General features: G+C 33.8%; 2 protein-coding genes across 7 annotated transcripts in view; one reads left to right on the top strand and one right to left on the bottom strand.

Moving 5' to 3' along the window:
- The window catches only part of LOC148616800 (5-oxoprolinase-like), a 76,248-nt gene that overhangs the window by 41,407 nt on the left and 8,349 nt on the right, over nucleotides 1-26,492 (top strand). For 4 of the 6 annotated variants that reach the window (XM_088583882.1, XM_088583880.1, XM_088583881.1 and 1 more), the window contains 4 exons: nucleotides 6,646-6,728; nucleotides 9,142-9,302; nucleotides 11,046-11,143; nucleotides 25,610-26,193. In XM_088583882.1, coding sequence (XP_088440008.1) covers nucleotides 6,646-6,728; nucleotides 9,142-9,302; nucleotides 11,046-11,143; nucleotides 25,610-25,789 — 522 coding nt within the window. In that variant the 3' untranslated portion in view covers nucleotides 25,790-26,193. Of the gene's footprint in view, nucleotides 1-6,645; nucleotides 6,729-9,141; nucleotides 9,303-11,045; nucleotides 11,144-25,609; nucleotides 26,194-26,492 lie in introns of those variants that run through there. The other 2 variants (XR_015922300.1, XR_015922299.1) reach the window with 1 other exon arrangement.
- Nucleotides 20,043-20,933, bottom strand: LOC148616801 (M-phase inducer phosphatase 1-like). The gene has a single exon (XM_088581606.1). The coding sequence runs from the start codon at nucleotides 20,872-20,874 to the stop codon at nucleotides 20,047-20,049; it is 828 nt and encodes a 275-aa protein (XP_088437732.1). The 5' UTR covers nucleotides 20,875-20,933; the 3' UTR covers nucleotides 20,043-20,046.

Here is a 26,492-nt window from a genome sequence, read left to right as displayed (position 1 = left end):
GCGTTACTCTATTAATGGGGCGGGTGTACCCCTTTTTCCCATGAAAACTAGCTCTGAATTTACTATTAAGGAATGTATTATTTGCTTGATATCTGAATAAAATTTCAACTCTTATTTGAATAAATTGCATTCCTGTTCTTAAACTAAATGCTACTTTTTTCTCTGCTGTGAAGCAACAAAAAGATTGGTAATGGAATCTGTCTGTCTCTGTCTGCTGTGCTATATTGGCATATCCACTCTGAAACTATTTGCTTTATTGCTTCCATAATTGGTAGGAGTTATTGTCATGAAGAAAGATATACTTACTACACCTCATTTAGTTTAAAAAAAGAATAATGGAGTTTAACTGCTTTAGCTGGACAATTAATCCAACAAAGAAAAGTAAGGAAATTTGCTTTTTGAGGGGAAGAGAAACTGTTTCATCACTGTATTGACAAAGGTGGTAATTTACATATTATATTGAATATTTTTGTTACAGATTTCAAGTATTGTGATCAGTACATTAGAATTTATTAAACCACAATGACTATTTGATTTCAAATTTGGTGTATAGTTTCATATAGATGGGGCACATGTAGTAAGCCATTTTAGGTGCTGTCAGATATCAACTTCCTGTTTTGTGGGTCTTTGCCACTTTACATTATATGGAATGATAGAGAAAATATCTGATCAGATCTATAGTATCTATAAGTAGGATGGTCCTGTTTGATTTCTGCATGAGCGTTTTCCGTCAATTTTCATGGGAGAAACAGATTTCCCTTCAACCAGGCCTTATATTTTTCTACTCTCATTATTAGAATTAAGATACTTTAACGTGATTGCCAAGACTTGCTAGATAAATTTTTTGAAATTTTGATACTTTCCATTGGAGAATGTTTTTACAACTTAAAATTGAAAGATATCTACACTCAAACGACAGGGATTAACATACACCTACAATGTTAGTGGTTGGAATTCCATTCCTCCATACCCCAAAGATGGCACCAAGTCAGAACCAGACAACCTCTAGCACTGCTGCAGTAGGGATAAACACAAAGCAAAGAAAACATACACAGAAACAACATAAAAACAAAAAAATGAAACACAAGTTGTTTTTTCTTCAGATATACAGCTTTCTTCCATCAATCTGTCATTCTTCTCCAATGGATGGATTAGAATTGTTTTCAGAATGTTTTGCAGAACTAGATTTAAGTAGAATATGATATTATGGCTTGATATTACATAAGATGTAAAATGATGCTTGTGGTCAGATATGCAACAGGAAACTTCTGTTTTATCTTTATTGATCATGACACAAACTACAGGAAATGTTCTAGAGTTAATATTTCCTCAAAATCATTATGTTGTTTCAAAGCATTTCAGGATTGTACCAGTAGAATACTCTTAACAGATGGACATCTAAAACATTTTTTGATGACACATATGGTCTTTTACTTCTTGGGGAGTCAGTAGTTCAGGTGACAATAAAAGTTTTTCTCAATTGACATCATCAAAGACAACGATATCATTCACTATTGTTATGCACAATGTTACAAGATTTAGGTACCAGTTAATCTAGACAGTGACTGGACTATCTTTTCATCTGGTACCTTTAATCTAATCCACATGTTTTACATGTCTGTTTCTTGGAGACAAAGGAAGCCCAGCTGTCTGGAATATTTGATATTTATTGTGTTCAGGAATTGTTCTATAAGCTTAATGGCATATATAATCAGGAATTATAGATTGATTTATAAAATTAGATACCCATCCTTCTGGTTCCATGTTCTTTGTTGATGGCTTGTTTTACCTCACTAGTCTTTATCCTTGGATACTAATATGATGTGCTTCAAAGCTCTTTAGACCACAGCCATGGTAAAAAGCACATGACCAACATTCCAGCAACACATAGGCTGCGCCTATTAAAAAAAGATGAAGAAACTAGTCATTTTAATAAAAAAAATCACTTAAAAAAACTCCATTTTAACATTGTTTTAACGTGGGCAGGCCTTTTATCTCATTATTAAATCCCTCACGATCGCTTGGGGTACCGGTAAATCAGTGCTACATTAATGGCCAGCTGATGGTAATACAATGATCAAATGGAGTTTTCATGACTTGTTCCTTAATATATTCTTTTGATTTCCACTGGAATCTTGGTTTCAATAGATTTGTTGTCAAACCCACCCCTGACACCATGGCTATAGACCTTTTATAGACAATGCACAACAAAAGCTGAACAGGTGTCAGGGGTGGGTTTGACAAAATGTCTTTGAAAGCAAAACAGTGTTAAATACAGTTAAAAACACGCTTAGACTTGTTTAACCACTATGAAAGTTTGGAAAATTTTATATAAATTATTCACTGTGAATGCCACTTTAAAATGTTCTGTTGTGAATTGCCCCAACTGTATGTGGTAGGTTTAAGTCCTTTGATATGGCCAGCTGTAGACTTGTTTTACCAACTTTTAAAGATTTTGACACACAGACAAAACTTACTATGCATTTATATTGCTGGTTGTCCTCTGCTGCACAGCAACAGAGATATGGTATTTGTACTTACCGTCTTGTGAATCCACATTACTCCTCTTTAACAGCGTGGCAGATTGCCCCCATGTTTGTTGGTATATATGACATGTAGATTTGCATACTACACTGCCATGTTTTGTAGGAGTTATGGGACCTAGGCTCTTTTCAAGTTTTGAAATATTTCATCAGCTGCAAAACACATCCCTGATTTTAACATGGATTTATACATCAGATAGAAGCTTAACATGCCAACCAAGACTGTATATATGTACATGCAGATATGAATTTCAATGCTTTTACTTTGTTTTTAACCAGTACTGCATGAATATGATACCTAAGCTAAATATTTCTAAAAACGTTTTAAATATGATTCATACAGAGATAAGTGTATAACTCTAAGTATTATTAATTCTTGCCTTATCTGGTTTGGGCCTGTTTTCTGCTTTGGAGTTCTTGCTGTTTAAATATTTTAAGCTTTGGAAAGTACAATTTGTTTCATCTGAAGCAGAGTGAATGTGAACTTGTATAGAGTTTGGTAAAAAAATATATTGGTCATGTATTTATGTTGGCCATAAAAGGTGTAATTTTTTAGGGGTATGGCTCATTTCTTGGCCCTTCACCACAGCAGAACTGATAAATGGTACTTTACATCCCCTGGAATCTACAGAAGAATAATGTCTCTTACCATTTGAACTAAGTCAACCTTTGTATTAACTTAACTTCCAGCTTTAGGCCAAACTGTGGCAACAAATTGAAAAAAAAAAATCCTCATTTGGTAATATGAGTGACCTTCTGGGGACCCCTGACCTTTTGGGGACACCTGACCTTCTGCTCATGACTTTACAAGGAATAAGCTGTGGCATAAATGCTTTTTTGATTCTGTCTTGCCCCTTATGGTGAGACTCACAGCTTGCAAAAAATTACCATTTCTGGGTGATAGATCCAGTTTTCTTTTTCTGACATTGGCTAAGTGCTGTGAATCTACAAAGTGTTCTTAAAAGTTAATATGATTTTATACCCCCCCCCAAAAAAAAAAATCTAATTAAAGGTAACGATCAAGTTTTTGTCTGTTTCTATTATGAAATATGACATAATTCAATCTTTCACTTTCTTGCAATATGGTTTTAATTTATATCTTCAGTCAGAGCTGTCATAATGAAGTAAAACTTTTAAAGCAGTTATTATGTTTTCGACCTCCCCTTGATTTTCATTAAAACCCTACAAGTGAACTGCAGTCTGGCATGTACTAAAACTTGGTAATATTTATTTAAGGTTTAAGTGTATAAGAGAAATGTAAATACAGGTGTAATTATAAGCCTTTAAATGTGAATTTAATACCATTTTTGATACCGGTTATTTTTTCTGAACTACTTTCATAATGTTTAATGTACAGGTCTTTGGAATAATAGGGTAACCGTAATTGTCCCCCACCGCTTCACAGAAGAGAACATAGAAATATCGGTGTTGGACTGTCTGTCTGTCTGTCTATCTGGTCACACTTGTGAACTCAACTCCTCAAAAACCACTGGTTGGATTTTGTTCAAATTTGTAGGATTGTTAGTCACCATGTGTAGTTGATCATTTGGCACCACCATTTTGATTCAGCAAGTTTTACAGGAGTTATGGGACTTTGTTGAATTTGTACATGCTACACTATTGAAATACTTCGTGGGTGCAACTCTTCATATACTGATGAACAGATTTTGTTCAAATTTTGTAAGATTGTTAGTCACCATATGTAGTTGATCATATTGCACCATAATTTTGATTTGACATATTTGACAGGAGTTATGGGACTTTGTTGGTTTAAACATGCTACAATATAGGGACACATTTAAAAAGTTTCTTTAAGCCAGATATATCTTCCTCCCAAAAGAATTGATCAATTTTGACTTCTAGTTACACGTATAATTCACTTTATACTTAACTTCAAAGCCATTTGAAGGACTTACAGTTCATTATCAATTTTGTGGATGTCTTTATGATGCATTTATGAAACAAATACTGATGAATAAAAAAAACAGAGTACTCATGGAATAAAGGTTATTAGATTTTTATACCTGGCCATACAAAATGGGTGGGTGTCCATCCACCCCATCCATTTGTCTGCCCTTTTCTAAATGGTTTGCAGATAATAACCTGAGCAATGAATATTTTTGAAACTGCAAAGTCATTTAATACCATAAAATACTGGTAAGTTCTATTTTCAGCAAAGTCCAAAATGTAGTTTTTGAATTTTGAACATTTTGCCATCCCCCTTTTTCACTATTATATGGTAAGGTATTTCTCAATGTTCTATTGATGCTCTATTTTTATGTCAGTGAATTGTACAGGGATAGTAAGTTTAACTGGGTACTAGTAATAACTGATCGCTTAAACTACAGTAACTGACTTTTCTACAAATGATACCACTCCAATGGAGTAGACTATTTTTTATAATATACCAAATAATTTTTTGCTGTATAAATGTCTATCAGGATGAAGCCAGCTGGTTACCAGCAATAAAATTCTATGTTAGTGCACATTTTATTGCAATCTGTGCACCTTTTGAATAAACCTGCTTCAAACTACAAGATTAAAGAATTGAAGTTGTTAGAGTTATCAACACAGAGTCAACCCTTACAAGTTTTTAACAGAATACAGCTGAAACTATAAATTCAATTTTCTGTCTTAATTTTCTCAGCAAGGATAACAATCTCATGTCACACTGTTCAGAAAAATGTACTAGTACCTATTTGTTGTACATATGGAAGAAAATTAGAATAAAATCAAAATATGAGCGATAAGAAATATAAGGCAGACAGGTGTGTCCATTAAAATTACATGAAATCGTATTTTTGTGCCATTTTGATAACCAAGGCGGGAATATTAGAACTTTATTTAATTACTTTTGATAAATATGTTTTAATACTTTCTTAAAATTTTATACAAAGGCATATTTCCCCTAAAGATAGTAGGTTTATCTTTTTCTTGTTGTTAGGAAGCTAGCATATTTTTATGTAATATCAGTCATGTACATGTATAAAAATTAAATGGGAAAAAATAACTAAGTATGACGTTGGTATGGTTATAAAATTACATTTTGCAATCTTATCACTAGTCAAATTTATTTTACTAGACTTTGTTGTTATGCTGATTTTTTTTTCTCAGTGTAAATATGGTAGAGTTCTTGATATGAAATTACTTTTTAGTTTGTGGTATATTGGAATCCTCTTGTCTGATCATCATTCCGTTCATCCCTCCATCAAATCCAATTTTCATCACAATTATCTCAGTTCCCAATGACTGTATTGATTTCAAATTTGGTGTATAGTTTCATATAGATGGGGCACATGTAGTAAGCCATTTTAGGTACTGTCAGATATCAACTTCCTGTTTTGTGGGTCTTTGCCACTTTACATTATATGGAATGATAGAGAAAATTTCTGTCAGCTCCCAATGAATGGATTAATTTCTTATTTGGAGTATGGCTTCATATTGATGGGACATATGTTGTAAGTGATTTTCATCACTCTACAATATCAGCTGTCTGTACAAGTGGAGGTATGCCTAGCACAACAATGTGTGCAATTTCATGTTTGACTCCTTCTTCATTTCACTAACTTTCCAAAAATCTTATGGTTGGGTTAACAAGTATGTCTTGTCTGTACATACATGGTTTTTAGACAATAATTTGATTTGTAAACACAATTTATTTGATGAACCAAACAGGATTTCTTTCTTACATTTGGTTGTGCCCTGTCAGATTCAACAGGACCTAACGGATTCTTATCAGTTACATCTTTTCAATCCATCATTTTTTTTTCATCCAAAACTAGTTTTACGTATTATCAATCTTTTTTGTTACCCACCACACAGAGTGTTGAGGTCTTATGTGATACCCTTCAAAAAGTTGCATATCTGTCCTTCTGTTCCTCATTGACTGTTTCCAGATTAGTTCAGATTGGATTAATGTCATTTTTGGTACTTTGTACAGTTGTTTATTACCATAACACACAGATCAAGTTAAAGTTTCAGCAAAATCCAACAAGCAGTAATGAGTAAGGCTATTTTGAACATTTTACCATTTTCCTTTTTTTTTCACCATTACATGGCGGGGCATCACTTTATGTTCTATTAATGCCCTTTATTTTTTTAGGGACCAACATGGGATGGAAGAGGTGGAGTCCACTCACACATGACCAACACAAGAATAACAGACCCAGAAATCCTAGAGAGAAGGTAACAGTTTCTTTCTTTGAAAGTTGAAATACTGAGAGTTCTCTTTATCCACTTCTACCAATATGTGTATACCCCCACCCCCTGACCCCCACCCAGACTAGTCTAGGATATATTGTGAACCACAACACTTGCAAATATACACTTCAAGGAGGAATTTGGTGTATATTGCATTTATGGAGTTATGGTCCTTTATTGCTGAGAAATTTGGAATTTAGTGTTATCTTTGATTACTAAATAAACTTTCTATAGTTTTCCTGTGAGTTTTCTGAATGACCTGAGTAAGCATGCATGCTCAAAGTATCTTATAAAACAGCATGTGCCTAAATAATAATCTGATATCCATATTTGTCCAAGTGGACAGTGGTAGGAGGTATGAACATGTAGATTACAGAACTCTTTTGAAATTTGAAAAATATGAAATTTTCGGTACTAAATGACCCCTATTAATTATTCTTAATGACCTTTAATGACCCTAGCCAGTGTGAACTCACCATTTTTCTCTAAACATCATAATCTGACAGTATATATTAATTTCAAACAGCCCACAGAGTAACCCCGTTAATTGTTCTTAGAATGATAAATTGTCTATCAGGTAAATAGCATACTGATTAAACTAAAGCATACATAGATGAAGGGAAATTTTTGTAGAATAGAAATTAGCCAGAACCAAAATTTCATATTTTTTTGGGGGGGGAGTGGGGTATGGGGTATAATGATAAAATCTAGATTTCGTGTAATAAAATTATTTTTTGAAGTTCACGGCCAGTGTTCACCCTTTGATTCAGCATCAGAAAATCATTCAATAGTCTTAACTAATTCAAATTCAGTATTCTTGACTTCTGTGCATCTTATATATTTTAACACTGTCAAAGATGAGTACTGGTATGGTTTAAAAACTATATTAGTCTGTGTACACATCTGCTCATCTATCTTTTATTCTGTAAAGTCAGCATCTACCATATGAAGTTTGGGTCATGTTGACTTAATTGTAGCCTTCATTTCACTTGTTTATTTGCTATTGGCAGATTCACCCTTTTTTTTTAACATGTATCCTTTTCAAACCAGTTTTAATTTCACAATGTTGCCAGTTTATAATTAAAGAGTGATTGAAAGGGAAATGAATTCAGCTGGCATCTTCCATGTACTCTGTCGACATATAGAACTGAGATAGTTCTTCATACCTTGTATCAAAGGCAACCGAAATTAAATTTTAACTAAAATAAATAGATAAACATAATTAGTAAAGTAAGATTTCCATGTCATTAGGTACCAGCTACCTATTTTGATATGGAATACTGGTATGCTACACACCCAGAACAGTCCGCCTTCATTGGTATTTACAACAAACTCAGAACAGTCCGCCTTTCACTGCCATTGTCTAGAATGCATGCAGCTAATTGCATGTTCATTCCATACAGCGAACATGTTTTTGGTAGTTAGTGACATTTCAGTTATCCATCACATGCCTTGTATACTTGTACGTTGTCAGTACCATACATTTCATGGTTTTCATCAATGTTTTGCCAAATGTTAGTTCGTTCTACATTTCATGAACACTGTTCAGGGTGTAGCAGGACGCCAGAGTTCTTTCAGTGCAGCGTTAGATCACAGAGTTGTTTATATCAGATTACTTGGACAAGACACTGGTGTTTTAAACAAATATCAATTGACACATTTTGTAATTCTAAACACAGTCTAAACAATATGTATTACATGTGCATTCTTTAACCAAGAAGTAATGTCTGTTTATTTGATCTTTCTTTTCCTGTTCATTTTTTTTTTCAAAGTGATTTGGCAGGGACAAACTAATCTACAAAGGTATTTTCAATATTAAAAGTACATATTTTCGTGTATTGGCGTGTATATCCTCCTTTTCATCACAACTCAAAATTGTAGATTTCCTTTGAAAACTGGATCACTTTGTCTAGAACCTTAAAATATGATTAAAATGTACACCATTGTATGATTCTGTCTTAAAAAGTGTGGGTGTGTTGTATATTTGTGTGTGTTGTGTCAATTTTATTTTTTTATTCTGAAGTTCAAGGTGATGACTTTATGTTTCTTTAATGCACTTTTTTTGTGCTTGCTCAAGCAGTTTGAGAATATAGTGATCCTCATGTCTGTCCATCTGTCTGTCATGCTTTAAATTTCTGGATTATTATTGAAGAACTGTTCAACCAATCTTTCCATCTTAAACAATTCAATACAGGGTATTCAAATGTTACATATTAAATGTTTTCTGTTTACTAATTTTTACATTTTTTCACTTTGAAAATTTAAAATGCTCAGTTGGGGTGTCTGTGATCCAAAGATCAATATCCTCATGTGACTTTATCTATACTAGTATAAAGGTCTCATTCATTTGTTAAAAAATTAAAATTTTTACTGTAGTCCACATGTATTTATTTTACAGATATCCAGTTGTTTTAAAGAGATTCCACCTGAATCCTGGAACAGGGGGTAAAGGTCGTCACAATGGAGGTGATGGGGTCATCAGAGAGTACTTATGGAGGAAATCCTTGACATTGTCAATATTAACAGAGAGGAGAGTGTTCCATCCATATGGTTTATTTGGTATGTAGATATTAACTAACATGTTTTCAAGGTTAGATTTTTTGTGAATATTTCCAGTAATTTCTTGTATTAACTCATCATGGTTCAACTCCTTTAGCATGATCAGTCAAGGGCAAACTGTATATATTCATTTTTAGCTCACTTGGCATCCATCATCGTCATTGTTGTCCTTCGTTAACAGTTTTTCAAAACTCTTCTCCTCTGGCACCACTTGACCAATTGGAACCAAACTTGGTATGAATGTTTCTTGAGGTATCCTGCCTGCATAGAAATGATGTGGGGATTTTTGATCCATTGAAAAACATTGCTGCCATTACTAAAAATAGACCATAGGGGTCAGACAGTAGTTTTTTGCATTTATCTCCAAAACCAGTAGGTTTAGTCGAATTCTGATGGCGTAAAAGTGTTTAGCATGATGAGATCTATCTGTGTTCAAATTTTCATTTTAATCTGTTGAGCCATGTTGGAGTTATTGCCCTTTTTCAGTGTTTTTTTTTTTTTTTTTGCTATTTTTAATGTTATTTCATTAAAAAATTTCCTCCTCTGACACCACTTGACCAATTGGAACCAAACTTGGTATGAATGTTTCTTAGGGTATTTTGCATAGAACTTGTATGGGCATTTTGATCAGTTGAAAAACATGACCATCGTTACTAAAATAGAACATAGGGGTCAGAAAGTAGTTTCTTGCATATACCTCCAAAACTGTTAGGTTTAGCCAAATTCTGACAGCAGTAAAAGTGTTCAGCATGATGAGATCTATCTGTGGTTAAATTTTCATTTTAATCTGTTAAGCTTTGTTGGAGTTATCGCCCTTTTTTAATATTTTTTTGGCTATTTTTAATGTTATTTCTGTCAAAAATCTTATTCTCTGACACCACTGGACCAATTGGAATCAAGCTTTGTATGAATGTTCCTTCAGGTATCCTACACAGAACTGATGTGAGGATTTTTGATCCATTGAAGAACATTGCCACCATCACTAAAAATAGAAAATAGGGGTGAGACTGTGTGTTTTTTGCATACATCTCTTAAACCGTTAGGTTTAACATAATTATTTCAATTGCTGATTTGACCCTTATTATAAGGCCTTCAAAAGTCTTCAAGGATCAGAGTTGTCAGGCGACTCCTTTTGAGAGTTATTGCCCTTGAAAGATGAAAAATGCCTTTCTTTTTTTTTTACAGTTTTCAGCCAATATCTTGGAAACTATAATAGACAGAAAGAAACTTTCAATCGCTGAAATGATCATTAAGATAGTCCTACTATAGTCTTGTTGAGTCAAAATTGTTGTACAGCTCCTTGTTAACTTTATTGCTCTTGAAAGACAAACTTTAACCATGTGAGCGATTCAGGCTCCTGGGAGCCTCTAGTTTTATTTTTTGTACAATTTTATCTGATTCTATGTTTGAGTAAATGTTAATTTTTTTTTTTTACTGTAAGTATGGAATGTTATCATTAGTAACTTTATAATATTATGTGGATGTGTAGTAAACACAATTTAAACATGCATGCAATAAACACTTATTGCTCTTTGTTTTAATTTTAATGAACTTTATGCAATTAAATCAAAACAAACAAAAAATGTTTGCATAGTTGCTGTTAATTTAAAATGACTGAATCCTACATTTTTAGCTTGTTACAGAAAACAAACATTTTTTTCAATTTAGCCTGACTTGAATGAATTTCCAGCAAATAAGCATACACTTTTATAAACAATGTAGTTAAGTACACTTTTGATTCAGGTGGTGAGAATGGTACAAAAGGTCAGAATCTAATGTATTATGGTGATGGCAGGATAGTTAGTCTGGGATCTAAAACATCAGTTGACTGTAGTGCTGGGGTAAGTATTTGTCTCTGTCTTTCATTAGAGCAGCGGCTGTAGTGCAGGGGTAAGTTTTTGTCTCTGTCTTTCACTAGAACAGCGGCTGTAGTGCAGGGGTAGGTTTTTGTCTCTGTCTTTTGAAAACAGATCGGACACTCTGTTGTCTTGTAAGTATGTGGTGTCCCCAGATGGGAATCTTAGCACACTCACATCTGGTATGGAAAGTGCCCCGACCAATTCAACTAAAAGTACCCAATCACACGTTTAGTCTGCAGACCATCTATTCCAGACTATTTTAAAATTATCAAACCATGTTCCATCACTTTAAACGATATACTTGACTACAACGATGAAGAACCACATTGTACCATATCAAAATGTGGTATTAAAAATTGCAAAACATGCAACATTCTTATAACTGACCCTTACTTCTCCAGTTCCCTTACAAACAAAACTTTCCATACAAGAAGGTACGATGACTTAAGTTGCAAATCAACAAACTTAATATATGGATTAGAATGTAACTTATGTGGTTTAATATATGTTGGAGAAACGCAAGAATGATTAAGTAAAAGAATGTGCGGTCATCTTTCGTGAATTAACACCACCAAATTCCCGACAATTTATCAACACTTTAATCAACAAGATCATTCAATCCTCTCCATGAAAGTTCATATTTTAGAAAAAAATTACCATCCTACGAACAGTCCCGTTCTAAGTAAAAACTATCGTAGGGAAAGAGAGGAGTACTGGATACGCAGACTAGGTACTGCAATACCTTACGGATGCAATGACAACATCAAAAGTATAGGAAACCTGTCAAGCCAATATAACAATTGCATAAATGTGATGAATTTATTTGACAAAAATCCAAGACGGGAAAGAAGTCATGGCCATCGCCACTATACGTCACCTAAGTTACATGATGTCTCCATAGATGGTCTCCTTCCTTTCATACAAAAACCTCTTGGACTTCATCACATTAGAACCAAACTTTATTCTATACCTCTCACTCTACTACACTCCCTTTACAAAACAAGTCTTGACCTCCTGTTTCTGACCCCACGTCATCTTTATACAGACTTGTTGCCATAATTTTGGATATTGGTTTCCACAGACTCTTTAAACCAGTTTGTGTGAAAAGTCAAGATGAAGAAAAATGATCATTTCTTCCACTACCATTTGTCAACAAAGGTATAGATGCAATTAATTTGGCTAACATCCTCCATCACAAAAACATTACCAACAAAATTCCCCCATATTTCAAAGACAAATCCATACCAATTATTTCATATTCCTATACTTCACCCATTGCATCCAAAATTTTCAATTATAAAAGGCTATTGCAGAACCTCGAGTTTGAGGATCCAAGGCTAAACCACCTGACTGTTCTTGCAAAACCTCTCCATTCAAATATGGTCCTTCTGGTCACGTCATTACGGGAGATTTAACCATTATCGAAAACGAATCTCTGCGTAATATTCTTTCTAAAGGTCCCAAGTACCGTGAACCATGCTCCATAAATTGGAATTATAACTTTAAAGTTCTTATGGATGCCGTCGAGGACTATGCAAGAAAATGGATAAAACGAGAATAAGAAGACATTGATTCTCTGTCAGAGTGGTTAAAGGCCGTGAGGTCTTTAATTTTGAAATGAATGAAAGTTGTAAGTAGGTCAATGAGTGCCAAGGCTACATCAGTTTTCAAAGACCCCGATGTAGCAAAAACATTGTCTACTAAACATGACAAATATGTTGTCGTACAAGCAGACAAAGCCCAGAACAACATTGTTTTTGTCTGCAAAAGTTTTATATCCAATGTTTATTATCAGAGGTAGATGTAGAAAATAATAGCAGTGACAAGACCTATACTGCAACCACTCTCTCCAAAGAAGAGATTGTGGAAAACCATAAATCTGTGCTATCCTCTTTTGGTCTCTCTACCAGGGACAATGATTGTGATTTACCGTCTATGTACTGGATTCCTAAACTTCACAAGAATCCATACAAACAACTTTTCATAGCTGGATCTGCAAAATGTACCACCAAACCTCTTTCAAAACTTTTAACTTCTATACTCACAACTGTCAAAGAAGGTCTGCAGTCCTACCACAACACTTGTTACTCCCGTAGTGGTATTAATTCAATGTGGATCCTGAAAAATTCGAAAGATCTTTTAGAGACAATCAGTTCAAGACTATTATCTGAATATAATAGCATTAAAACCTATGATTTTTCAACACTGTATACTTCTATTCCCCATACTCAGTTAAAATCCCGACTTAAAACATTATACATCATTGTTTTTCAAAAAAAGATGGTACACTTAGATACAAATATATAGTTATTGGTAGAGATTCCTCATACTTTGTAAGGAATAACTCCAAATCATCTTCCAAATATACAGAGGAAGATGTTTACAAAATGCTGGAATTTTTAATTGACCACATATTTGTCAAGTATGGTGGACATGTTTTTCAACAAACGGTCCGCATTCCAATGGGAACAAATTGTGCTCCTTTACTTGCTGACCTATTTCTTTACTCTTATGAGGCTGACTTTATAGCTGATCTGATCAGAAAGAAAGAAAGAATATCGTTTGGCTAGATCCTTCAATCTCAGTTTCCGCTATATAGAGGACATATTATCTTAATCCTAATTTCGGGGATTTGATACATCGCATCTACCCAAAAGATTTTGAGGTAAAGGATACTACAGACACTGTGAAGTCAGCCTCATATCTTGACCTACACTTAGAAAGTGATGGTAAAGGAAAACTATTGACCAAACTTTACGACAAACGTGATGACTTTTCATTCAGAATTGTCAACTTTCCTATCATCTGTGGCAACATCCCTTCGGCTCCTGCGTATGGAGTGTTCATATCACAACTCATACGTTATGCCAGCGCTTGCGGAAACTACACAGACTTTTTATATCGCGCTAGAACTCTAACAAATAGGCTTCTGGAACAGGGTTGTGTTGCTACAAGATTGAAGTCATCACTACAGAAGTTTTATGGTAGTCATCATGAACTCGTGGATCGTTATGGTGTATCCATCAGCACCATGAAAACTGATTTATTTGACGGGTCATAGTTTTCCTTTCCTTGTTTGTCTACCCCGGACTTGACTTTTTATGAGCAACTCGTTGGGTGTTTCTAGAAAAGCAGAGGACGCTTACCCTACCGGTGCACCTCGTCCATGCTCCCAGTTTTTAGTGGAGTCCGAGTTGCTCATTTACTTTTGTTACTTTGTATGTATGATTTAAGTTACTTAATGTTCTTTGTTGTGTGTGTCTGTTTTCCATGTCTGGTCTTTGTCCCTGGATTACATTCTTTTGATTACCGCTATAACCTTGGTTCCCTTGATTACTCTTTCACTAGAGCAGCAGCTGTAGTGCAGGGGTAGGTTTTTGTCTCTGTCTTTCACTAGAGCAGCGGCTGTAGTGCAGGGGTAGGTTTTTGTCTCTGTCTTTCACTAGAGCAACGGCTGTAGTGCAGGAGTAGGTTTTTGTCCCTGTTTTTCACTAGAGCAGCGGTTGTAGTGCAGGGGTAGGTTTTTGCCCCCTTCTTTCATGAGAGCAGCGGCTGTAGTGCAGGGGTAAGTTTTTGTCTCTTGTCTTTCATAAGAGCAGCGGCTGTAGAATTTGGATTTATATTTTACCTTAGGTCCGCAAAGTGGTTTACTCCTTGTAACTTAAGTTTCCTTTGAAACATCTTTTATTAAACTTGCAAGAAGGAAACTAAGGTGACACATATTGATTTGAGGTCAGTAGGTCTAAATGGATTTTTTGCAAGAAAGAGGACCTAAAGCTTTGCTCCTCTTTACAATGGCAAATGTCAGCTGTTTAGTGAGTAGGCTCATCCCCCTGTGAAATGTGGGATCTGCAAACAGAAAAAAATTACAATTTTTACAGCTTCAAAGGGAGAAAATGTGAAATTATATTTCAATGACAGGTCAGAGGATAATAATCACTTTTGTCCAGTCTGTATGTATTGTTTTGGTTATTTCGTGTTTTTTGTTGTTTTGTCTTTTTTTCCCTCTGTAGTCTATATCCCTGCAATGTTCTTTTGGTAACTGTTCAAATCTTGGTTCCCTTGATTCCTCTTTCACAGATCATTTTTCATAAAAGAACAATTTTTTTTCAAATTATATCAAAGCTTCAAAGTTGTAAGTTTTTCATCAATAATTCTACCTTTAGTATCGTTTTTGTAAGACAGCTACTTAACTCATGTAATGTTATCAAAAGAGCTAATTAGCTCAAGGCATTCACTAGTATATTCAAAATATACATCCCATATTATAGTACATATGTAATAAATTTTATTGTTGTAGGGGAGACACATAAACAACAACAATTCTAGAAAACATGTGTTTTAGGAATTAAAATCAGAATCTCAGATTGCAAAACAAAATCTTCACTGATTTTGATTGAATGCATTTATCTTTTATGAACCCATTACCTGTGGATTAATTACTTACCCAGGTTTCTTTTTCAAATTCATGATCTTGTTGTAATAGAATTTAATGGGAGACATATGATTTTCTCGTTATTTTTAAGTTTCTCTCCATCTTTATATTTTGGTTCAGAAGAAGCTGGTTGAATAACAACCCACAATTTTATATTCATGTACTCAAAAGTCTTACTTTCATTGCAATGAAATTCATATAAAGGTTTTTTTTTTTTTTATATTCTCCCAATTCAGAGTTATTGGGTGTCAGTTTGTCTGTCTGTTATTCCTTTCATTTTTTTAGCTCACCTGGCCAATGGTCATTTGAGCTATTGCCAACACTTGGCATTAGTCATTATTGTCCGTCAAATTTTCAAAACTCTTCTCCTCCGATACTACTAGACCAATTTTAACCAAACATGGCATGAATGTTCCTTGGTGTATCCTGCATAGAAATGGTGTGGGGATTTTTGATCCATCGAAAAACATGGCCCCTGTTAGTGAGAAAACAAGGTTTCAGATAGAAGTTTTTGGCATATATCTCCAAAACCATTAGGTTTTGCCAAATTCTGACCTGGGTTAAGGTGTTCAGTATGATGAGATTTATTGCTCTTTTTAATGCTTTTTCTTTCAACAGTCTTCTCTTCTGACATTACTTGACCAATTAGGACCAAATTTGATACAATGTTCCCTAGGGTTTGATTTTAAAATAGATTTTGGGATTTTTATTTATCCATCGAAAAACATGGCTACTGTTAATAAAAATAGAACATAGGAGTCAGACGGAAGTTTTTCACATATATATCTCCAAAACTGTTAGGTTAAACCAAATTATGACATAGGTAAAAGTGTTCAGTATGATGAGATCTATCTGTAGTTAAAGTTTCGTTTTAATCTGTTAAGCCACATTGGAGGTATTGCCCTTTTTGATTTTTGTTTTGCTCTTTTTAATATTTTTTCTTTCAAAAGTCTTCTCCTCTGAAACTATTTGACCAATTAGAACCAAACGTAGTATGAATACTTCTTAGGGTGTTATCCATAGATCTGGTATGGGGATTTTTTATCCATCAAAACACATGGCTGCTGTTACTAAAAATAGAACATAGGGGTCAGTCAGAAGGTTTTCTCATACATTTCCAAAACCATTAGTTTTATTCAAATTGCACTGCTGATAATCAATATTTGGAAAGAAATAATGACCAGCATGGATCTAAAGAAAATGTCTAGCTGAACATCAATATTACCAAAGATATACATATTCTAGTGTATTCTTTTGTTTTATTTTAATGATTAACCTTTTTACAAAATCACAACAAAATGAGGGGAAAGTTTTTATCTTAGTTCATTAGTCATCAAAATGTAGGATTTTTGTGGGTAAACAGATCAAGTATGCAGCAGCTAATTAAGCAAGCCATTTTCCTGCCATGACGACTTTGATGGAGCGCTGTTGCACAAAATACCATGCATTTCATTTGTGAGAGACAAAAAGCATCCACCGCAGGGGAAGATGAAACATAAAATTGTCTTACTATAAATACATACATTTTGAATTTCTAGCTATAATAATGACATAAAATTGTAATTAGGATTTGGTGAATTTAATGCTGTAGTGGTTATAATGAATTATCCAGATATGGCCTATGCTATTAATGTAATAGACTGACATTTCTATCTTCAGTTTTTTTAATGCATAATGAAATAAGAAGTTTTTTGAGATTCATTTTTTGGAGAATCAACAGTTGTAATCAAAAGTTCAGATAAACTAGTTGGTATTCTAAGCACTAATTGGGGAACCAGTAGATTTATATTTTGAACCAGTAATACCATATCTATAACAAAATAATTGTTCATGTTATATTTATTTTCAATTCAATCACCAAAATGCTTGACTATCACATAATGCATGTAATTTAGAATACTACATGAAATCAGGCACAGAGTTTTTTAGTGTATGGGTAGTATAAAATTTATGATCCAATTAATGGCAGGTCCAAGTTTAGGGGTTTTTTTGTAGTGGAATGTAAACTACCCCAGTAATTGCAGAGCAGAGCCAGGTGCACAATTATTTCAGATTTTTTTTTTATCACAAACCTTATTTTTTTCAAATATTTGGACTTTCTTTGGGAAAAAATGTGTAAAATCAAGATTTCAAGCAATGAAATATGTTCAGTTGGGGGGGAAACGGCAAATGTCCACTGAACCCCCCCCCCTTTCTCTGAATCTGCCACTGCAATTGGGTGCAGCCAGGCCATTTATTTTTCTCAGGCTATAGTCCAAGGAACAAGAAATATTTAGCTGAATTACACTTGGGAACTTCAAAAACAGCTTAATATGTTTATTATCTTGCATATGAAAACTATGATGAAATATTAATTTTCACAAGCCAAATGCTTTTTATATCTGTTTTTACCATGTTAAATTATACAAAAGTTTAGTTTAATTATAATTTTAATTTCAAAAGCAGCAGTAGCCTACCAGGTTTCTCATGCAGAATTAATAACATGTGTATGAAAGGAATTTTTAATGGTGTTTAATAGGAAAAAAAGTGACCCAAGAAATTCTCCTCCTGCCCGTCTTTGTTGCTGCTTACAGTGAGGAAATTACATAATTGCAAACAAGCGGAACCATTTTATAATTTTATATCTGGCTAGCCTTTAAACAATTAAATAGGTGGAAACTTTTAATACATTTTCATATTACACTATTTGCAAATTGAAGTTTGTGTTTCATATTGAGTAATGTAGCATTTTGAAGGTTAAATTTGTGATTGTAGCATTTTGAAGGTTAATTTTGTGATAGTAACATTTTGAAGGTTAACTTTGTGGTAGTAGAATTTTGAAGGTTAAATTTGTAATAGTAGCATTTTGAAGGTTAACTTTGTGGTAGTAGAATTTTGAAGGTTAAATTTGTGATAGTAGCATTTTCAAGCTGAAGTGTGTCTGTATACAAGCTATTTACACTATACCTTATTGTAGCAATGCTTGAGATTGGCTGGCAAGCTAATTTCTTAGTGCTATTTTATGCAGAAACTGAGTTCCAACTTCTTATACCTGGAGTAATAACAAAATAACGAATTGATAAACTCTAGATAATAGTCAAAAGGAGAATCAAAAAGTAAAGTATAATATAATATAACAATGTCAAGGCAAAAAAGGAAAGCGCGGTGGTCCTAACTTGTTGCAAGCATTTACGATGGAAATGGGGGGCCGGGTGGAAACCACGTTTTAAAGGACGCTGAAACTTCCGCTTATGCATATTTTTTGTTTGTTTGTTTGTTTGTTTGTGTCCGGAAATATTATGCAATACAATCTTGCAGCACGAAATTGCAACCAGGGGAATGTGGTAAAATCAGTAGTATGCAGAAGATATATTGATAACATTGTGAATGTCCATCCTCTATTATAATCTTTGTCATCAAGAGAATACCCCTGATATTTTTTTTTCAGGCAGCTTAGTAGACATATCTTTATTACCTTGTCCAAAAGCATGTCTCTCATACACCTATGACACTTTTTAAAGGATGTCAGAACAGTGGCTACAAGCTCTTGCATACCTTACATTGAAGTACACCATACCTAGTGTGTTCATTTGTGCATGTGTTTTGTTCATAATTGAACCTATTGTAGTTCGTAGTTTTGCAGTTGGTGCTGCCTATTGAAATGCAAATTGGGTTGTCTATTGCAGGAGTTCGGGTACAAAGGGACAAGCGTGTTTTTTTCCTATCCTAAATCCAAGAAAGAACTAAACTATTTATATTGAGCTAGAAAAAATGGCCTGTAGTTATAATAGACATACTATGTTCATTTTTTTTACCTTCCTTTCCCCTTCCTAAAAATATGCCCTATCCCATCAAATCGCCCATGCATTTATTACCTAAAATATATTATGTCTGCATCTTTCTGTGGGCTTTGGTTCAGACAGTACTTTGCGAACTGCAATGTAAAATATTTATCAGACTGCATTTCTAGCAGTCTTGTGTACCGACAATTTCCGTCATTTCTTGATGATACATCATTTAGTGTTGTCTTATTTTTTTCATTTTGCCTGAATGAATGACAAGAGAATTATATATTATCTTTTCATCTCTCCCTATTGTTCTAAAGTAATAGGGTAGAAATGGTTTAGGGTTATGTAATCGCCAGCATCTGTGGCAATGTTCCCATTATGCTGGGATTTTTAGAATTTCAGTGAAATAGGTGGCTGTATTTCCTCTGAATATATTTTGTTTGAAATAGTTCGATATACTTCTTGAATAGAAGACTAACTTTCAATTAATCATTACGTTTTTTTTTTCACGTGAAACACTTGTGTCTACGAGTTGTCCAAGAAGTTTACTTTCAAGTCGTCACGTTGATTAATACATAACGCACTGTATAAACTATTTTACATTTTAATGTGTTGTATAAATATGTACAATTTCTTAATATAAATTAATGTATACATTACAATAGCACTATTATAATAAGTTCTTAGCAGAACAAACGGCTAGACGAAGTTTTAAGCTTCTTTTGTCCGGCGTACCAGGATTTTGATTTGGTGCGGAAATGGCGCAAGTCCTCTTTGTGGTCTTTGCTAAGCATTGGTACGTAAGCCATTGGTGTGCATAGCTCTTTATTGTTTTCATAGAATTCCTTGTATCCACCTTTCATGATGTATAATTCAGGGTAGTGCAGTGCAGGATAGTTTTCTGCGTTTACTTCTCTGTCATTGTTTCTCAAGAAGCGGCACATTTTTGGTCCCCGTTCCGATGAAAACTCGCAGTGAAATATTATAATTTCGCGCTTTCCATCCATGTTGCTTTTGGGGTATTTGAGGAGATCGAGAATGTCGTCTTTGTTGTGAATGTTTTCGGCACCTGCAATGTGGCCTCCGTCATACTCATAGGAGTACCGACTGTCTATGATGCGGAAGCTTCCAATGACGTCATCATATTTTCCGTCCACAACGTCCTTCATGGTTGAATGAGTTATGTATCTAAGGTCATGAAACCGTCCTTGAACCGTCGGTAAGCAACACTCTTTGCTTCCGTCGCCCGTCAAAACCGCTCCCTCAACTGAAATGTCGTCATTAGCGCTAGAAATGACATTCATGTCCGTTCCAGAACTTTTGGCCTTGCTGTTAAGAATGTTGACATCGAATGAAAGAGATTTCTTCAGATGTTTTGATTTAATGTACCTTTTCTTGCTGTAAGAAACTGGTGTGTCGGTTACATCAGGCCTCTTTCTTTTGTTGGTTTCTTTTTCCTTGAAGAGACTTAGTGTTGGAGAATCTTCAAAGTCTACAGGGTTGAACTCCATACCAAGCCCAGAATCTTCATCAAACAAGCTCCGTATGAATTGTGGTGTCTTAGCTTGGTTGTAGCATGGCGATTCTAGCATTGGGCTCTCCATTTTGCTAAAAAAAAGTAAGAGAACAATGATAAGTAATTATAATTTTTGATTTTGAAATGCTGAATTGTTAGTGCTGAAAGAAGAAGGTTGTCTTTTTTTTTTCGCTAAATATTTCGATATGCGTTCAATATGATAATGAAGTAGTATTCATTTAATTCAAATGTGTGTATGATTGGTATTTATGTATTGATCAAATAAAATTCTCATTTAATCATTTTCGAAAGTTAAAGTCAACTTACATCTTTTTCTCTTGAGGATTTTCTGACTTTACTTGTCAGATGTCAAACTCAGAGTGACTACAATTTTAATTGCATTCAATTTTATACTCAGCATGGTATTATCAAATTATGAAATCTCCGCGACAAATAAATATTTGTAATACATTTATTAAACATAATCATCACTAATTATATTGTAAAATCCATTATCATAATTAAAGATATTCGTGATACACATGTTCGATTATGTTGTACAACATTGTCTCCGAACGGTACATCCCATAATTGGTGACTTCGGGCGGGACATGGATAAAACCGCGAAACTTTAAGACGGATTACTGTTAATCTCTTAAATATTGAACCATAGGGGTTTACATTTTGTATACATCATAAAATATAATCGTTGTAGATGATCAGCATTCTGTATTTACATGTAAATCTTTTAATTTCATAAGATCTCCGAAATCAAAAGAATTCATTTTTATCGATAATTTATCAAAATTAGCAGTAGCAATTTTCTTAGAGGTATTTGACAATTTTATGGAACTGTCAACTTTTATTATCCGATCCGGTGCAGTTTTACAGGCTTCATTAACCAGTTACCAGGTAGAGATACACACGGTTTCAAACCGATCAATCAGTCCTTATAATCTATTCATGTGTACACAGTAAACATCACGACAGTTGTGGTGCTTTGTTATTTTGTATGGTAACAGTTCTAATAATGGTCAATGTGCCATTGTTCAGTTGTTTCTATTTGGCAATGTTACCTGGTTTTATTGTGTGAAACTGAATAGGAATTAAATAATAAAACTGCAATTATCGAAATTTCTTGTCCAATTAGGCTGGAATATAGGTACACTGTATTTTTTTTCTTTCTTTTACATTTCTGCCTCATATTCATTTTATTTTATTTAGAATTGCGAAAGATTTGATAAGTTTATTGCTTTGTCATACATAGAGTGGGTGCAGCATGGAAAAAAAGAGTACGGTGCATGCTGGGACGGTTATCATTTAATTTTTATATTGATATAATAACTTCAAGATTTTTAATAATTTAATATTTATTCTGGTAGTATCCTTCTAGGTAAAAATGATATATTTTTTATCAAAAGTTGTAATCTTTAAGCAGAGTATGGATACATTTTGTAAAACAACATATTCCCTCCAGACGGATTTCTATTAATCTCTTAAATATTGGTACCATAGGGGTTAAAATATTGTATACATTAAAGTTTAATTATTGGAGATGATAATCATTTTGTGTTGACATGTAAATCCTTTAATTTTGCAAATCTCCTTGAAATAAATTTCATCATTTTGTCGCCCATAACAATCATACGGTTTTTTTTTCAAATGTATAAGCATTTTGGCATTTTTATTTGTATGTATTTTGGCATGTATTGGAATGATACATGTGGTTTGTTAATAACTAGGCTGCTCTGAAGTAGTCCGACAGAGTGGTTTTGCCTGCCGATAACTAAAAGGCTAAAGTATCGTTGTAATTTGTCTCAACTGTATTGTATGTTCTGGTTATTTGACAAACCTGTAAATGGTTTATTTTGCAAAATAAAAATATAAGAGGTAATATAATGTATGTTATATAATTTGGATCTGTATAGCGTCCATTTTCAGAAAGCTAAAAGAATGTCAAATGATTTTATAAGAAAAAAACTAATGTTATGGATTACTAATAGAATAAAAGTGCTTACTGTTTTTCTGAGTATTCTGTTGATATATCTTTATCTTTTATCTTTGAAATGCTTCTCAGTAAATTATGAAGGCAGAAAATGGTGAATTATGAAACACTTCATGCCTTTTATACCTTATAAATTACTATTTCTTCATCAGATTGAAAGAGGTGAGAAAATTAGGGAAAAGTACTTAACGAGTTGAAAGTAGGTACTTATCGAGTTAGAGCAATTGTTCAGGTGTGTCTGTGTAGTTGTACTGTGTTGTTTTAGTCTAGTTAATTGGTGTTATAATCAGTGTGTTTAGAAAAATTGCAATTAGCAACTCTCACCGTCTGGTAGGAAAGTATTTTTGAGTATGCTTCAAAATTGTCAGTTTAACTCATTTTACTTAAATGAGGGATGTTTTCATTCGTTAATTAAAAGGATTTTTAGTGAAAAAAAGTTTGTTTGAACTCCATGCTTTTGATTATGTTTACGCTTTTAATTTAAAATATACGGTATTTGCAAGGATCAAAAGGATGAGCGAATGAAAAGAGATTTTTTTGGCACGTTAAACATATTAACTGAAATTGAAAGTAATTTGAAATTAAACATCGACTGTCTTTTTCATTCATTATTCAGAAAAGATAGAATCTCATCTTTCAAAATCCATTTATAATTGAACCACGTAACAGGAAGTGGTTCAAGTGTTTTAAATAATTATTAAATATTAATCTTCAAATTTATCAACACGAGATAATAAGCACAAATGCACCCACATTTTACGCAGGTGTTGCGCTTGATAAATAAATTTGCAAGTATATCACACGTAAACGTATCTTATAAACTTAAACATTTGCATAAGTGATCGCTTTCAAAGGCATTGTCTATCACAACTTTAAACAGTTAACATATGGAATTCATTTATAATTATTTTATTGCGTATGACCAACGCTTGCAAGAGTTCTCCAGCACGAAATGATTCAGAAATTGAGGAATACATCCTGATGACGAGCTATTATTTTAAGATAAAGGGACTTATTTCTCTGTGAAGACATAAGCATATCAACATGGTGACTCCTTATACAACTTTTCTGAAGGTATCTCAGAACAACTACATGTATCTAGAGTATCCCGTATTAAACCTCGAAAAGCAAGAGGTTTTAAATTATAGTAATGTGTACGACCGTCCGTCCCCAAATTTCCATCCGCAATTTACTCCTTTTGAAACGCTGAAAAGCACCTAATGCTATTGTGTACCTTACATTTTTCCAACAAAACGACTTTTGTGGTTTTTTTTATTTTTGGGCACGTAGCTATCAGCAAGCGATCTTTGTTCATAGTTTTCTATTTTACATATAACGCTGAACTCGCTTTTAATTTATCAAGAAAATGAAGTCATTTCTTATCTCGGGCAATTCATTTAAATATAACAATTTCAATGTAATCAAACAGAGAAGTAAAAAAAAGAGATTTATTTTGAGATGTCTGTCAGCAATTTTTATGATTACGCCTTTCATCTTAAGTAAGTACATAATCTATTCCGGTGGCCTCGGACCTCTTCCATACATCTTGATGTACAATCTACAAAATAATGCTTGTAGCACTGTTTTGTTTAATGCCGTAGTTTTTCTGATTGATTCAGAAATAACATTGTTATACACTTAGCTGGTGTGACAACACCCTTTTGAATGCTTGAAAGGTCAGGACTTCAATTTGTCTGAATACTATCAGTAATTTGTGGCTTTTGAAAATTGTTATCTATCATACGGGTTACGGTCCTATGCTCTGTAAATGAAGATGATTGTTTTTGCCTTTGTTTCGACCGTTCGACAAAAACTTTCAAAACTATACACAAATATATAATACTTAATAAGAGTGGGTTGACATTCGCCGTGATACAGTAGTGTACATGTAGTTAGTAATATATATTCGTTGCTTTATCATGGGGTTGCATATCATGATTACCGTATGTGACCTTGAGATGGGGAGTGTTGTTGGTGGCCTACGTGCCTCATCGGTACCAAATGTACAAGCAAAAGTAAGCAATGAGACCTTGGCCTATAATCTCGATTCCAAATTTATGTTTTATTGTTTTATCCTCACTTGCGTGGGAGTACCAAGTGATTGGGGCGTCTGTCCTTCCGATACACAGACGGGTGCCCAGTTCTTACCCGTTACATCTCCTACACCATTGTATGTAATTTTAATGAATATGGGATCACATAGTACCCATCTCTTATCCGTACTCCTCATACACCACTGAATGTAATTTGAATGAAACTTTCACAGAATCTTTATTAGACGTCCCCGTTGTGCATCTCGTAATTAAGATATAAATCTATTTGGAAAGCAAAGTAAACCATGGACTTTTTCATTTACGAATATTAAAATATGGGGTACCCATCCCTTATACGTTAATAGAATTTAATGACACTTTCACAGAATCTTTACTACATATTCCCTGTGTGCACCTCGTATTGAAGATTTTTGAAAAAAAAGTCAAGGTGCATGTTATAGAAGTGGGAAGTGGGGATACATGTACATGTGTACATAATTAAAGTAAGCATTGCTGATATTTTTTCTAGTCTTTTTTAAATTGTTCTACTAATTATATTACCAATATCATTCTCCTGATATTGACTCGCATGATTTATCAATGAATTTGAGTAGAAGGCATACTGTCAAGTGTACTAAAACAGTTCTTTCTTGTTCGACTGGAGTTCATGATTATATTTTTTTAATTTTTAGGATGTTTTTCTTCTGAAGACACCAGGCGGAGGAGGTTATGGTCCAGTTGGCACAGACGACGATGACTACAAGGCTAAGAGACGGAAACTGGATGTTGGTCAATACCGCCAGAAAACAACATCGTCAAAAGTTGGTCGAGGGAGTGTCTTCGAGTATAACAGAGCTCAAGAGTCCGCTTAATATGTAATGAGGCTAAATTATTTGTTTTGTTTTAGCACATAAAGCACAGCTTAAATGGCTAAATCTATTTTTAGATATACATACTGGTATAAGAACTACACATTTACACAGGGAATAAGGTTTCATTTTACTTTTGATTTATTTGTTAGGTTTGTTGATGAATTGCACCTTGATGATTGAATCACTGCAACATAATTATGGAGGGGAGTGTTGTTACAGTGTGAGTACTGAGTTATAAAACGAGGATAATTAAGAAGTAGGTTCTGCAAATGGTTTTTATGTGTAATATTCCAGACATTGTGCAGTAAATTTACTTTTACATTTGTAATACATGTATTCAATTCTTGTAAGGAGTTTACTGTATCAAGAGTTTAAAAGTGTTTTAATACAGTGTAAATGGAACATTCCTTTGTTTTTTTCTGTCATCTACTGTCACCTGATAAATAAACTCATGTTAGAGGAAAGTCAGAGATCGTACGTTACCTTATAAAAGCAGACATTACATAAAGTAGGTATGAGCACATCAAAATGCTTCCGTTGTGCCCTAGAACCTTCAAAAAGGGGGGGTCATAAGTCCATGTAACCATATGAAGCCTGAATTGACAAATAACTACTAGTAAGACGTGTTCTACATATATATGTATAATGATACCGTGACTGCAAACTAGCACGTAAAAACCAGAACAGAAAACAAATCAACATA

This window comes from Perna viridis, chromosome 5 (assembly GCF_037379345.1).
Source record: "Perna viridis isolate PV_CMFRI_1.1 ecotype Kerala chromosome 5, ASM3737934v1, whole genome shotgun sequence".
NCBI lineage: Eukaryota > Metazoa > Mollusca > Bivalvia > Mytilida > Mytilidae > Perna > Perna viridis.
The sequence above is the reverse complement of the archived record's forward strand: the minus strand, read 5'-3'. Positions and strand labels throughout refer to the sequence as shown.

Excerpts from the sequence above, each read along its gene's own strand:
- LOC148616801 (XM_088581606.1), bottom strand. The coding sequence starts at position 20,874 with ATGGAGTTCAACCCTGTAGACTTTGAAGATTCTCCAACACTAAGTCTC.